Source organism: Crocodylus porosus, unplaced genomic scaffold (genome assembly GCF_001723895.1).
Source record: "Crocodylus porosus isolate Cpor-Errol unplaced genomic scaffold, CroPor_comp1, whole genome shotgun sequence".
Lineage (NCBI taxonomy): Eukaryota > Metazoa > Chordata > Crocodylia > Crocodylidae > Crocodylus > Crocodylus porosus.
Genome location: NW_017728929.1, coordinates 9,050,997 through 9,063,026, shown reverse-complemented (window position 1 = coordinate 9,063,026; position 12,030 = coordinate 9,050,997). Strand labels below are relative to the sequence as shown.

Sequence of the window (12,030 nt, the reverse complement as noted above, 5' to 3'; positions counted from 1 at the left end):
GCTAGCCTCTGCTGAGGCCATAAAGCCTGCCAAGTTTCAAAGAGATAGGTGCAGGGGCTTGGGGGAAACTGCACCCCAAATTCTTGAAAGAAAAACTCCTGTCACATGTATGTGTTAAGCCACAGCGGGGTCAAAACTGCAGGCTTGCTTTCCCCCTGCAGAGGCCACAAAACCTGTCATGAGATTTGCCTGTCAGCAGCTAGGGGTGCAAGGCCCCAGAACCCCTGCACCAATCTCCTTGACAGCTGGCAGACTTCATGGCCTCAGCAGGGACTAGCAGTCCTGCAGCTTTCATCCTGCTGAGCCTTAACACACACAGTGTCATGAGTTTTGCTTGTCCGCAGCTTGAGGTACAATTTCCCCCAAACCCCTGCACCTATCTCCTTGTAACTTCGTGGCCTCCACAGGGGCTAGCAGACCTGAAGTTTTGACCCAGCTGTGGCTTAACATATACATGTGACATGAGTCTTTCTTTCAAGAATTTGCAGTGCAGTTTCCCCCAAGCCCCTGCACCTATCTCCTTGAAACATGGCAGGCTTCATGCCCTCAGAAGGAGCAACCATTCCTGCAAATTTCATCCAAATCAAGCCAGAAATTACAAAGTTATAGGCTGTTTTGTTCTTCCCTATTATAGCCTATGGGTGAAATGTCAAAACAGCATTGAAACACCAAAACATTTCGACTTGCTTCATTTTGTTTCAAGGCTGTTTCGACTATATCTATTTTGTTTTGATTTTGCTGTTTCAACCTTGAAACAGGTCGAAACAGTGTTGAAACAATACTAGCTGTGAAATTTCACACAGCCCTAATGGTTACGTACATATGTATATGCATACATATATTATATATGTGTGTGTTTATGAGAGACCAATAACATTGGAGGTCTAACACAGACAATGCTAACTTGGGCTGTGTAATTGTGCCCATCTGCAAAAATATACAGATACATAGCCTATAATTTGCCACTAGCAGGCAAAGACACCCTCACTCCAGCCCTGTGCCAGGACAGGAAAATAATGGGGAAATGGACATGTGATCCTCCCCACTCACTCTTTGTGTACATGTGCGTGTGTGTATATGCATGCTTGCAAAGGCACTTCCCCCCCAGGGCTACAAAATTCCAGAGATTTTTCCAAATCTGACACTTGATGAATGAACACATGAACTTGGAGTTGGGGGAGCGTGGCAGTGAGTTGCTCACACCTGATTAATGTTTTTCTGTTCGTAAGCAGAGCTATTGCAAGCTTTTATGACATAAAGCAACTTCCACCTGTATCTTGTGAACTCATAGCCACTCCTTTTGTCCCCGCCTGTCCCCTGCTTTTTATGGAAGTGATGAGCTGTTAGTACCAGTAGTGTTAAACACTGGAAGACCTGGAAAAAGGAAGTGTGTGTGCCTGGGTCCTCGTTCTAGCTCATCGTGGTAAAATGAGAAACAGAGTGGGCAGCTTCAGGGTCATTTCCAGGTAAGAGGATGAGGGTGAAACTGGTCATGGGGGCAAAAAAAAGCAATAGCTTTGTAGAAACCCTCAGTGAGTTTTTCATGTAGTCTCTATAAAAATACATCTCTGGGCACCGTCCAGGTTTGTTCCAGAAGGAGAGATTAATTTCAACCTGGGGGGTCCTTGCTGTGATCCAGATCAGTGCACAAGGCTGGAAAAGCAGCTTTTACGGGATACTTTACTTTATTTTACAAGATTGTAACAGCTCTACAAAACTGCTGTTGTTGCATGAGCCAAACAGATAAAATTTTGTCCACAATCTTTAAGCATTTTAAACATAAGGATAGCAGAGGAGTGCAATATACTTTCAGCATAAGCTCGTATATGTAACTTAGACTATAGTGTTTTGTGGCCCTCTCTGTGATGGATCCACAAAGGATTTGGAAGTTTATGGAGGGACTACAGAAAGGGGAGGTCTGACTCTCCAGTAAGAGGGTGTGATATGTGGATTTATGCTTGCTGTCCCTAGGTTGCCGAGCAGAATGGAGAGTGTTTGGTATTCTCTACGTTTTTAGGTTTTCCTGGTTGCCTCATGGGACTGGGAAGGAATTTTCCCCCTATTGTTGCTATAGGTGCTAGATTTTTGTTCTTTTTAACCTTCCTCAGAAGCATTTGGTGCTGGCTGCAGCCAAGGCTGCAGATTTTGATTGGGGGGTGCTAGTTCTCCTGCTGGGACTAAAACTTGGAGGTTCCTGGCTAGATAGTCTTACCTCTCCACTCAGGGTCAGACTGATCACTGGGTTTTGGATCAGGAAGGAATTTTACCCCATGATCAGATTTGTACCAACTGTGAGGGATTTTGCTTCCTATGGCCACATCCCAAAGAGCACATGCATGTGGTTTGCCGTGTCTCAAAACAAATTGAAGTGCTGAAAACCACATGCAGCATGTTCACTGTGCTACTAATTTGTAGCGCAGCATTTTGGGGGTTTTTTACACCAGGAGATCCCAGTCTAAAAAAAAAAAAACTGCTGCTAAAACAAAATGGCATGGCTTACATGGCAGTAGTGTGTGCCACCAGAAAGGGAACCTGACCAGTCAGAGCCATGTTCTAGCTGCCAGTGAGGCTCCAAGCGGCCAGCTTGGTACCACTGCTACCCCAGGAGGCCCCAGGACCCCAGGTAAGACAGCAGAGGTGCTGGCCCTAACCTGCGTTACCCCACACAGATCACTTTGCCATGTGACAGAGCAGGCATGCAGTGGCATGCCCAAGGACAAATAGCAGCAGCACAAATATATGCTGCTGCTATTTGTCCTGGGGGAAATGTGCACACCTGCACGTGCATGCTTGTTGGGATGTTCCCCTCCGTAGCGGGGGGCATGGCCCTCTTCTTCGGATCTCTCAAGTGTATTTTAACAAGCTTTGCAATTTAACAACCTTTACAACAGCATGACACTGACCACTGTTGTCCCCTGCTTTACCTGGCTCAGGTTAGGGTGCTATGCATTGTAGTTGTACAATACAACTATGCACTGTAGTCTGTGGGCCCTGATGGAATGCACCCAAGAGTGCTAAAAGAGTTTGCCAACATCATAGCTCAACCATTGGCACAGATATTTGAGAACTTGTGGCACACAGGAGAGGTTCCTGAAGACTGGAAGAGAGCCACGTGGTGCCTATCTTCAAGAAAGAAAGGAAGGACGATCCAGGGAACTATAGGTCAATCAGTTTGACCTCAATCCCTGGGAAAATCTTGGAAAAAATTACTAAAGAATCCATCAGCAATAGGTTGACAGAAGGCACCATTCTGAAAGACAGCCAACATGGCTTTGTTTTGGGTAGGTTGTATCTGATCAACCTCATCTCTTATGACCAGGTGACACGTCACCTGGACGGGGGGAAAGGTTAATGTCATTTACTTGGATTTCAAAAAAGCCTTTGACTTGGCCTCCCATTATCTTCTCATGGAAAAACTGGGGAACTGCAGACTCCACAACCTTATGGTCCGATGGCTTGGGAACTGGCTCTGTGGTCAGACCCAGAGAGTGATTGTTGATGGAACAGTCAGCATAGCATATGGTGACCAGTGGCGTCTCGCAGGGTTCAGTACTCAGACCACTACTCTTTAATATATTCATTAACAATATGGATTTGGGTGTCAGAAACAAACTGGTCAAGTTTGCAGATGACACCAAACTATGGGGAAGCGCGGTTACATTGAAAGATAGGCTGGGGATTCAGGCTGATCTGGATAGGCTCACAATGATTGCAGATACAAACCTGATGACGTTCAATATAAAGAAATGCAGGGTGTTCCACCTCGGGAGGAAAAACCCACATCATACCTATAGGCTCAACAGTGCTTCACTCATTAGCACTACGTCTGAAAGAGACTTGGGGAGTCATCATTGACCACAAGATGAATATGAGCCACCGGTGCAATGCCAGGGCTGGCAAAGCAAATAAAACCCTGGCTTGCATCTACCAATGAATCTCAAACAAGACCCAAAATGTCATTCTCCCACTTTATTCAGCCTTGCTGAGGCCACAGCTGGAGTCCTGCATCCAATTCTGGGCTCCACACTTTAAAAAGGACGTGGAGAAGCTTGATAGGGTCCAGAGAAGAGCCACGCATATGATCAGAGGTCAAGAGAGCAAGCCATATGAGGAGAGGCTGAGAGGCACAGGACTTTTCAGCTTGGAAAAGCGTAGGCTCAGGGGGGACTTGGTGGCAACCTATATCAGGGGTATACATCAGGACCTAGAAGAACGTCTGTTCACGAGGGCTCCCCTAGGGAAAACAAGGTCCAATGGTCACAAACTGTTGAAAGACCATTTTAGACTGGACATAAGGAAGAACTTCTTTACTGTTCAAGTCTCCAGAGTCTGGAATAGACTCCCCTCGGAAGTGGTACAAGCACCTACTCCAGACACATTTAAGATGAGTTTGGATGACTGTCTTGCTGGGGTCCTTTGACCCCAGCTGACTTCCTGCCCTTTCAGCAGGGGGCTGGACCAGATGATCTTGTGAGGTCCCTTCTAGGCCTAATGTCTATGAAATCTATGAATACGGTTGATTGTGTAGTTTAGTGATAGGTTAAACAATGATTTGTATGCAGGGGCGATGCATATGGGGTGCACAGGGTGCACGTGCATCCCCTGATAGCACCAGTGCACCTCCTATCAGTCTATGCTCTCTGTGCAGTTGATGGGTAGGGGGGCAGTTGGGAGCACCAGTGACCCCACTGCAAACACTGGCCAGGGAGCGGGCAAAAGTGGCTGTGCCGCTTCCAGAAATGGCCACTGGAGTTCTGGAAGTGCGGCTGCTTTTACTGTGGGTGAAATCAGTCCCCCCCAGCCAGCAGGATCTGCCACTGGGGGAACCCCCAGTTGCTGACTGGTGTCATGGGAGGCACCAGACTACCCATGGGATGGATGGTTTGGATAGGGATAATTCTGCCTCAGACAGGGGGTTGCTAGATGACCTCTAGAGGTCCCTTTCAGGCCTATTTTACTATGATTCTATGAGCTGACTCTTCCACTACTCCCAGCTGAATGACCTGGTCCTTTACATCCAACAGGAGATTAGCTCACACTTTCGCTCTGAGGACAGCCAAGATGATGGTTGTGACATTTATCTCAATTAGCTTCAGGCAGGAGGTGGTTTTGTTTAAAAGAATGGCCTGAGCTTGGTCAGCTCACAAATAACCCTGGCAAAGAATTTCAGCCAGATTTTGCACTTTGATACCTCAGCTGGTATCTGCTAAAAATTAAAATGTTTCTTGGTTTTAAATCTTGAGCCTTGGATATGCTTTGAAGAAGCCTAGGATAAAGGAGCCAAACTGTAAATGTTATTTCATAACCTACTGTGTTTCAAATGTGGCAACTGCTTTGCATTCCTATGTATTGTGATACAAGCAAAACTAAGTGTCCCTGGTCTTGTGCTATTGAAGCAACTATTTACACCAGAGATGAATCTGGCCCTACAAATGTTATTGGCGCTATTTGCTGTGGCTGCACTTGGACAAGAAGCACAGGAAATAATATTGTTTGTTTAAGGTTTTAAATTTAACGTAATGTTTTGCCAACAAGCAAGTTTTACTTTTACGGGCCATATGTTTCACTGCTGTAAATTAATCTTAGTGGAGACTGTAGGTGTATCATTATTGTTCAGTGTCAATGCATTTGGACTGCAGCCTGTAAGCTTAAGGTAGACAACCTGTCCTTCCCCACCCCACATTGTTTTCTAAAATATGTGCCAAGTCCTGGTTTCTAGTATTTATCCTGTATTTGCTGGTATTTGTGTGGGATTATAGCATTTGAGGAGGGTCTATTTTAAATTTCCTATCACCGTACAGAGCTTGTAGGGATTTCAGTGACCTAGACAAATATGAGTATTGGGCCAAAAGGAATCTCATGAGGTTCAGCACGGAGAAATGCAAAGTCCTGCACTTAGGATGGAACAATTTCATGCACTGGTACAGACTGGGGGCTGACTGGCTGGGCAACAGCTCTGCAGAAAAGGACCTGGGGGTTACAGTACAATAAGCTGAATATGTGCCAGCAGTGTGCCCTGGTTGCCAAGAAGGCTAACAGCATACTGAGCTGCATTGGTAGGAGTGCTGCCAGTAGGTCAAGGGAAGTGATTATTCCCCTCTGTTCAGCACTTGTGAGACCACATCTGGAGTAACTGTGTTCAATCCCCCCCCCACCCCCCCGGGCACACACACACACTTTACAGGAAGGATGTGGATAAATTGGAGAGAGTCCAGTACAGGGCAACAAAAATGGTGACGATAGAGTGGCAGAAAAGAAATAAGTCACGAGGAAAGACTGATGGAACTGGGATTATTTAGTCTAGAGAAGAAGAGACTGAGAGGGGACTTAATAGCAGCCTTCAAGTACCTGAAGGAGGGGGTTGAAAGAGGATGGAGTTAGGCTGTTCTCAGTGGTGGCAGATGACAGAACAAGGAGCAATGGTCTCAAGTTAGAGCAAGGAAAGTTTAGGTTACCTATTAGGAACCATTTTCTCACCAGGAGGGTAGTGAAACACTGGAACAGGTAACCCAGAGAAGTTGTGGAACCTACATCCTTGGTGGTTTTTAAGACCCAGCTAGACAAAGCCTTGGGTGGGATGATCTGGTTGGGGATGATTCTGCTTTGAGCCTGGGTTGGACTAGATGACCTCCTGAGGTCCCTTCCAACCCAAATTTTCTATGATTGAGTTGTGGTGCACTGTGGGTCTTTCCTTATTGACTCCAATAGTGGAAACTATTTTAGTGCACCACTGCCTTATCAGCCAAGTACATGACTCAGTTCTGTGGGTTTGTAGCAGTAGTCTTGGATCCATTAGATTAGGTCCTGATGTAGGGCAGTCATTCAGAGATACGCTGGAACAGCAACAGAAATAGTCAAGGGCACTGGATGTGAAAGGCATTGAGAAAGCATTTGAAACAGACATGGAAGATAGAATGCATGATCTCCTTGCATGCACTGGCATTCCTGAAGCAGGAAAACCAGTATGACATGGTGGGACTGTACAGTGCAGGCATGGAATGACTAACAGGACTCCAGAGCATCTTCAAGGCAGGACAGACTTTTCTGGAGCTGTGTGATGAGCTTGTGCCATCCCTTCAGTGCCACATGGAGAGCCCATATTGATAGAGGTAAGGGTTGGTACGTTCATGATTCCATGAGTCTGGTCCATGGCTAACCTGCTTGACGCTGGCAAGTGTTTGTCTCTGAAGGAGCCTGGGAATGCAATATCCACACAGAACATTCAGTCCTGTTCTCAGCAGCTGCAGAATGGTGGTGGAGTACACATCTGGAAGGCTGAAGGCAAATGGTGCTGCCTTCAGACTTGTTTGGTAACCAACATTGCAAACACTACACATACACGACTGTGGCCTTTCACATTCTGTGTCACATTTTTCTACGGGAATGTTTGCATTTAAATTTTGTGCCTACATTTTTTTAACTGTCCAACAAGATGCATTCTAGAAAACACAATTGCAACCGGAAGTAAAATCAGAGCGTGAACTCTGCAGATGGCTTCAATGATACTGATTCCTGCTGCTTCCAGTACCTCCTTTCCCTTTCCAAATTTTATGTAACAGTGACACAGTCTTGTATAAATACATTATGAGAGAAGACTGTTGTAGCTGCTAAGAAGTCACAGGAATAGAGACTTGCAAGTATATTGAAGAAGGACTGCTTTTGTTTTAGCCCTGTAACTTGTATTTATATGGCAAACTTGATGAAAAAAATTTGTCTGTTTCAGGAAGGAAATGGGAACTGAAGATTGACTTAATGGGACTCATCAACTTTAATAATCAGTGTATGTCAGCATTTAATTAACCCCATGTGAGCAGGCCACTAGTGATTGCTTCTACAGCGTCATCTGGGCCCTGAAAAGAAAGGAACCCTGGCAAGGCTTGCTGACCAATCGGGAAGGCAAAAGATTTGGTCTCTCTTGTCATCTAGAAACATGGTTAATTTTCAGAATTAATGTATATTGGTAACGTCATAGTCCCCTGGCCTGCTTCAGGGATATGCTGAAAATGGGATTGTGAGAACAAGAAGTTGTGTTTACTGTAATTTTAAAGTCCCTTGGGATAGAAAAAGCAGCTATGGTCCATGTCTTTCTTGCAGATTCATTCTTTATTTCCATTACCAACTTGTTAGCCTTTCACAGTTCGATGGAGCTGCCACTGGCCTTCCTATCGATCATGAAGTATATCTTCTGTGAAAAAAACAACAAATCTGATTCAGAGCTGATGACTGGCCTGTGGTGTAACTTGGTTGGCAGGACAGTAATGAAACCTCAGCATAAGATGCATAGTGAGCAACACAGAGCCCTCTGAGAAAGATGCATCTCAGGATGATATGCTTTGATGCCAGCTTAAAGGGCTGATTTGAAGCTTGTTGGTATTATTGGAAAAATTTCCATTGGCTTCAACAGTCTTTGGATCAAACCTTGTTTGACAGATGTAGGTTCAACTACAGGATTGAGAGCATTTCAGTGGAGCTGGAGATTAAGGGATGTCTCTGATAAAAAAAAACAAAATAAAAAACAAACATTCTAATTTTTAAGCCTATCTTACTGTCTTCATCCTACATACTTTTGCAAGGCAGTCAGTGGAACATCACAGGTGCCTAAAACTATGCATGGATTTAAGTTCTTGGCTGGATTGGAATTAAAATGGTCAGCACCTTTCAGGACCAGACTCAAGGAGAACAAGTGTTCTCAAGTAGCCCACAGAGGTAGGTGCCATACTGAGGGGGGCTGCTCTGTAGGGGTGAAATTTGCCCCAGGTCATAGGCTTTGTGGGGGCCTTTGTCCCACATAAGTCCTGCTTTGAGGGCTTTAGTGGGATGTGGAATTTATGCTGACCCCTTTGTATAAGGATGCTCTTCACCCTACAATATCCAAATTGAGACGGATGACATGAAAACTGCTGGTCACCTTGAGTGCAGATGTGTGTATGAGTCACCTGAAATTTGTAGAGATGAAGGGAGAAGTGGGGAACAGCAAAGAGTTAGACCATGGGGGACTGGCTGGCTCATGGAACTGGCAATCTAGTTCAGAAGTGTGCATGTTTCTCACTGTTTCGCATCCTGTTCAGGTCAGTAAAGATCAACTAGTGATGAGCTTTTTCATATCTTATAACTCATGATGACAGCATTCAAAGCCCTTTAGCCATGCTTATAGCTAATCTGTGTATCTACTAACAATATTCCCCTCTGCTGTTTTGTGTTATTATGACGTATGTATTTCTAAACCGTGATCCATGCTCCTTTCTTCTAGACACAGAAATTTCTGTCCCACAAAGCAGTCTCCTTGTGATAGCTTGTTACATTTACTTGCAGTGTTTTGTCTTAAATTACACTGGAAGTTGTGTGCCAGAAATGCCTCTTATGAGATGTTTGTGCAGTGCCTTGAACAATAGTGTCAGAAGGAGGAAGAGCCAGAGGCCCAATCTGGGCCATGGATTAGCCCTGTGCCGCTCATCTGGTCAGATCAGAGCCAAATAAGTTTCATTCCCCTGTCCTCTTCCGAGCCCTGTACCAAATAATGGGTATTAATGGACTAAAAATTTTCCTCAGTCACTCTCCGCTCTACTATCTGAGACTCATCAGCACTAATGCATTGTCTTTGCAACTTCCCTGTGAGCACAAGAATATTAATTCTGATTTGCAGATGAGAACTCTTTAGTGCTCTGCTCAATTTTCATGTAGGACATCTTGGCCAACCACATGGGGTTCTCTGACTAGCTCTGAAAAGCAGAATTGTTTGGAGTAAATTTTATCAAGAGTTAGTTTTCTGTTGATCAGTTTATTCGTTTCAAGTCTAAAATACCTGTGAATTACATGTTTATAAACAGCTGCCTAGAGAAATGCATGCTAATCTTTTTGATATCACAGTAGAGATCAGTCCATTGTATTATAAATACGAATTCTTAATGTCTGTTTAGCTACAGAAGAGTTCACTTCAGTAACTTCAGGAAAATAAACTACAGGGAATATTATGGTTTAATCATAATAAACAAAATTATTGGGATAAATTCTTGGCAGGTACGAACAAATGGACTTCAGTGGCCCAAAGACACCGCTCAAGTACAATTCAGAGGCCCTTATAGAAATTAGAATCAAGTATAGTAGGTCTTATGTGGGAGCCTACGATATAAAGTTGGATTACAACCAGAACAAAATGACAACAGGCTGACGAGTGGAGGGAGGGCAAAAAACTAGGAGATGGAGAGGATACAGCCCGGTAGTGGTATAGCTAATACATGGAAGAGCTGTCATTGTTATGCAGGGGGATAGGTGTGGCTGAAGAGATCGAAGGTCATCTGCCATTTTGGAAAGCAGGGCCTACATTGCTACTTGTTATGCTTTTATTAAAAGCCTTGTAATATTTGGTGTTTTCTTAAAGTCTTACTGACTGGAGCCACATGATTGATATCTCAGCTTTGAGAGATAAGTAATATGAAATATATGTATGAAGAGTAAGTTCCTAGGCCTTTAATGGTAACTCAGAAAAGCTTGAAAATGTAAAGTAAGTGAATGCTAAAGCTTAAAACCCAGAAGGGAAAGGGGAAAAGGCACTTAAAAAAAAACCACTATTTTTTTTGCCTTTGGGGGGCAGTGGGGAGGGGTGGCAGTGCTTAACTCATGATTTTTGAATGTGTGTGGTTTGTGACTGCAGAGTACAGGAACAGATCAGACAGACCTTGGCTGCAGCTTCTAGCAGGTTCTGGTTGATGTTCTATTTGAGTTACATACGTTTACAAAAAAAGACTGTAATTGTTAAAATGCAAACTCTCGTTTCAATGGAAAGAACATCAGAGTTCCTAACAGAAAGAGTGAGAGAGAGAGAGAGAAAGGGGCTGAATGAAGTTAGTTTCTGACTGCACTGTGAATTCCATTTAATGCAGAGAAGAGGCAGAGGGCCTGAAAATCTGAGGTAATTTAAACAGCACATTATTACCAGGACTACTGTGGACATTTAGGGCTAGGTTCTATTCCTCCTGTGGACTGAGGTGTCTTAGTGAAATTCCCTTCCACCTTGTTCAAGTCCCTGGAAATCCACTAATATATCTGTATTTGCTGCACACCCTCATCTGGCCTTTAAGACTGAGTTGCAAAAAAAAGCAGGAGAGGAGAAGGACCCATTCACCTATTTATGGGCCACGTCTACATGAGACAGTGACGGTACAGCTCGTTACTACTGTGTGTGGCGGGCCAGTAGGGGGTGCTCCTGTGCTGAGCCACCCACCTCACTGTGCCCCACCACTTCCCAGGCTTTGAGTGCCTCCCTGGGGGTGCCTCACATCTAGCCGACCCCCTTCCTGGAGCACACCTATTAGCCTGGATCTGGACTGATCCTCGTTCTGTGCCCCCTGGGAAACACAGGCCTAGTAGTCCTTGAGGGTACTCGACCCACTTAAAGAACTTGGGGTGCTTCCCTTAGTCTGAAGCATAAGTAGTGGTCTTCCTTAGTCAGCGGAACCAAGGGGACCCCAAGGCATATTCTAGCCCCTCTCCCAATAAGTCTCCCAAACTAAGTACAAAGGAGAACTTTATTGGTTACAAGGAGTAGATTTGGAATAGGGTACAGGGTAGAGCAATGTCAGAGAAATCCCATAAAGCAAACAGGGTGGCTGGGTAGCTTTTGATCACGCATCTGAGTTACTGCAAACTATATATCTAATTAGATCTCAGGTAGCTTACTGAGGAGTGTCATTCAGAGGCAGGTAGAGAATTCCCTCTGGAGGCAGGCAGTTCATTGGTCATGTATTTCAAGAGGGAGGAAGTTTCAGATGGTCCAACTTCTAAGTTTTCATCATGGCTACTGCACCTTCTCCGGGGCAGTCCTTAACTTGTATAGACCTTATGACCTCATTTACCTGCTCCAACGGAGGCCAGCACCTGTTGGTTGCCAGGCAACCGATTTGAAATGCATTGCTGGTTGCCAGGTAGGCTGGCAGGGTCTTTAGCCCCCTCCCAGTCAGGTTGGCATTGCTTAGAACAATAGGGAGCATAAGCCCCTCACCCAGGTATGTGATGCCAATCATGTAGGCAGAG

At 44.8% G+C, this 12,030-nt stretch overlaps 1 protein-coding gene across 1 annotated transcript in view; it reads left to right on the top strand.

Moving 5' to 3' along the window:
- The first annotated feature begins 1,259 nt into the window (after nt 1-1,259).
- Nucleotides 1,260-12,030, top strand: part of GAL3ST2 (galactose-3-O-sulfotransferase 2) — a 15,421-nt gene continuing 4,650 nt past the window's right edge. Inside the window, exon 1 of the mRNA XM_019542993.1 lies at nt 1,260-1,466. Within this exon, the coding sequence (XP_019398538.1) occupies nt 1,429-1,466 (38 nt within the window). The 5' untranslated portion in view covers nt 1,260-1,428. The remainder of the gene's footprint in view (nt 1,467-12,030) is intronic.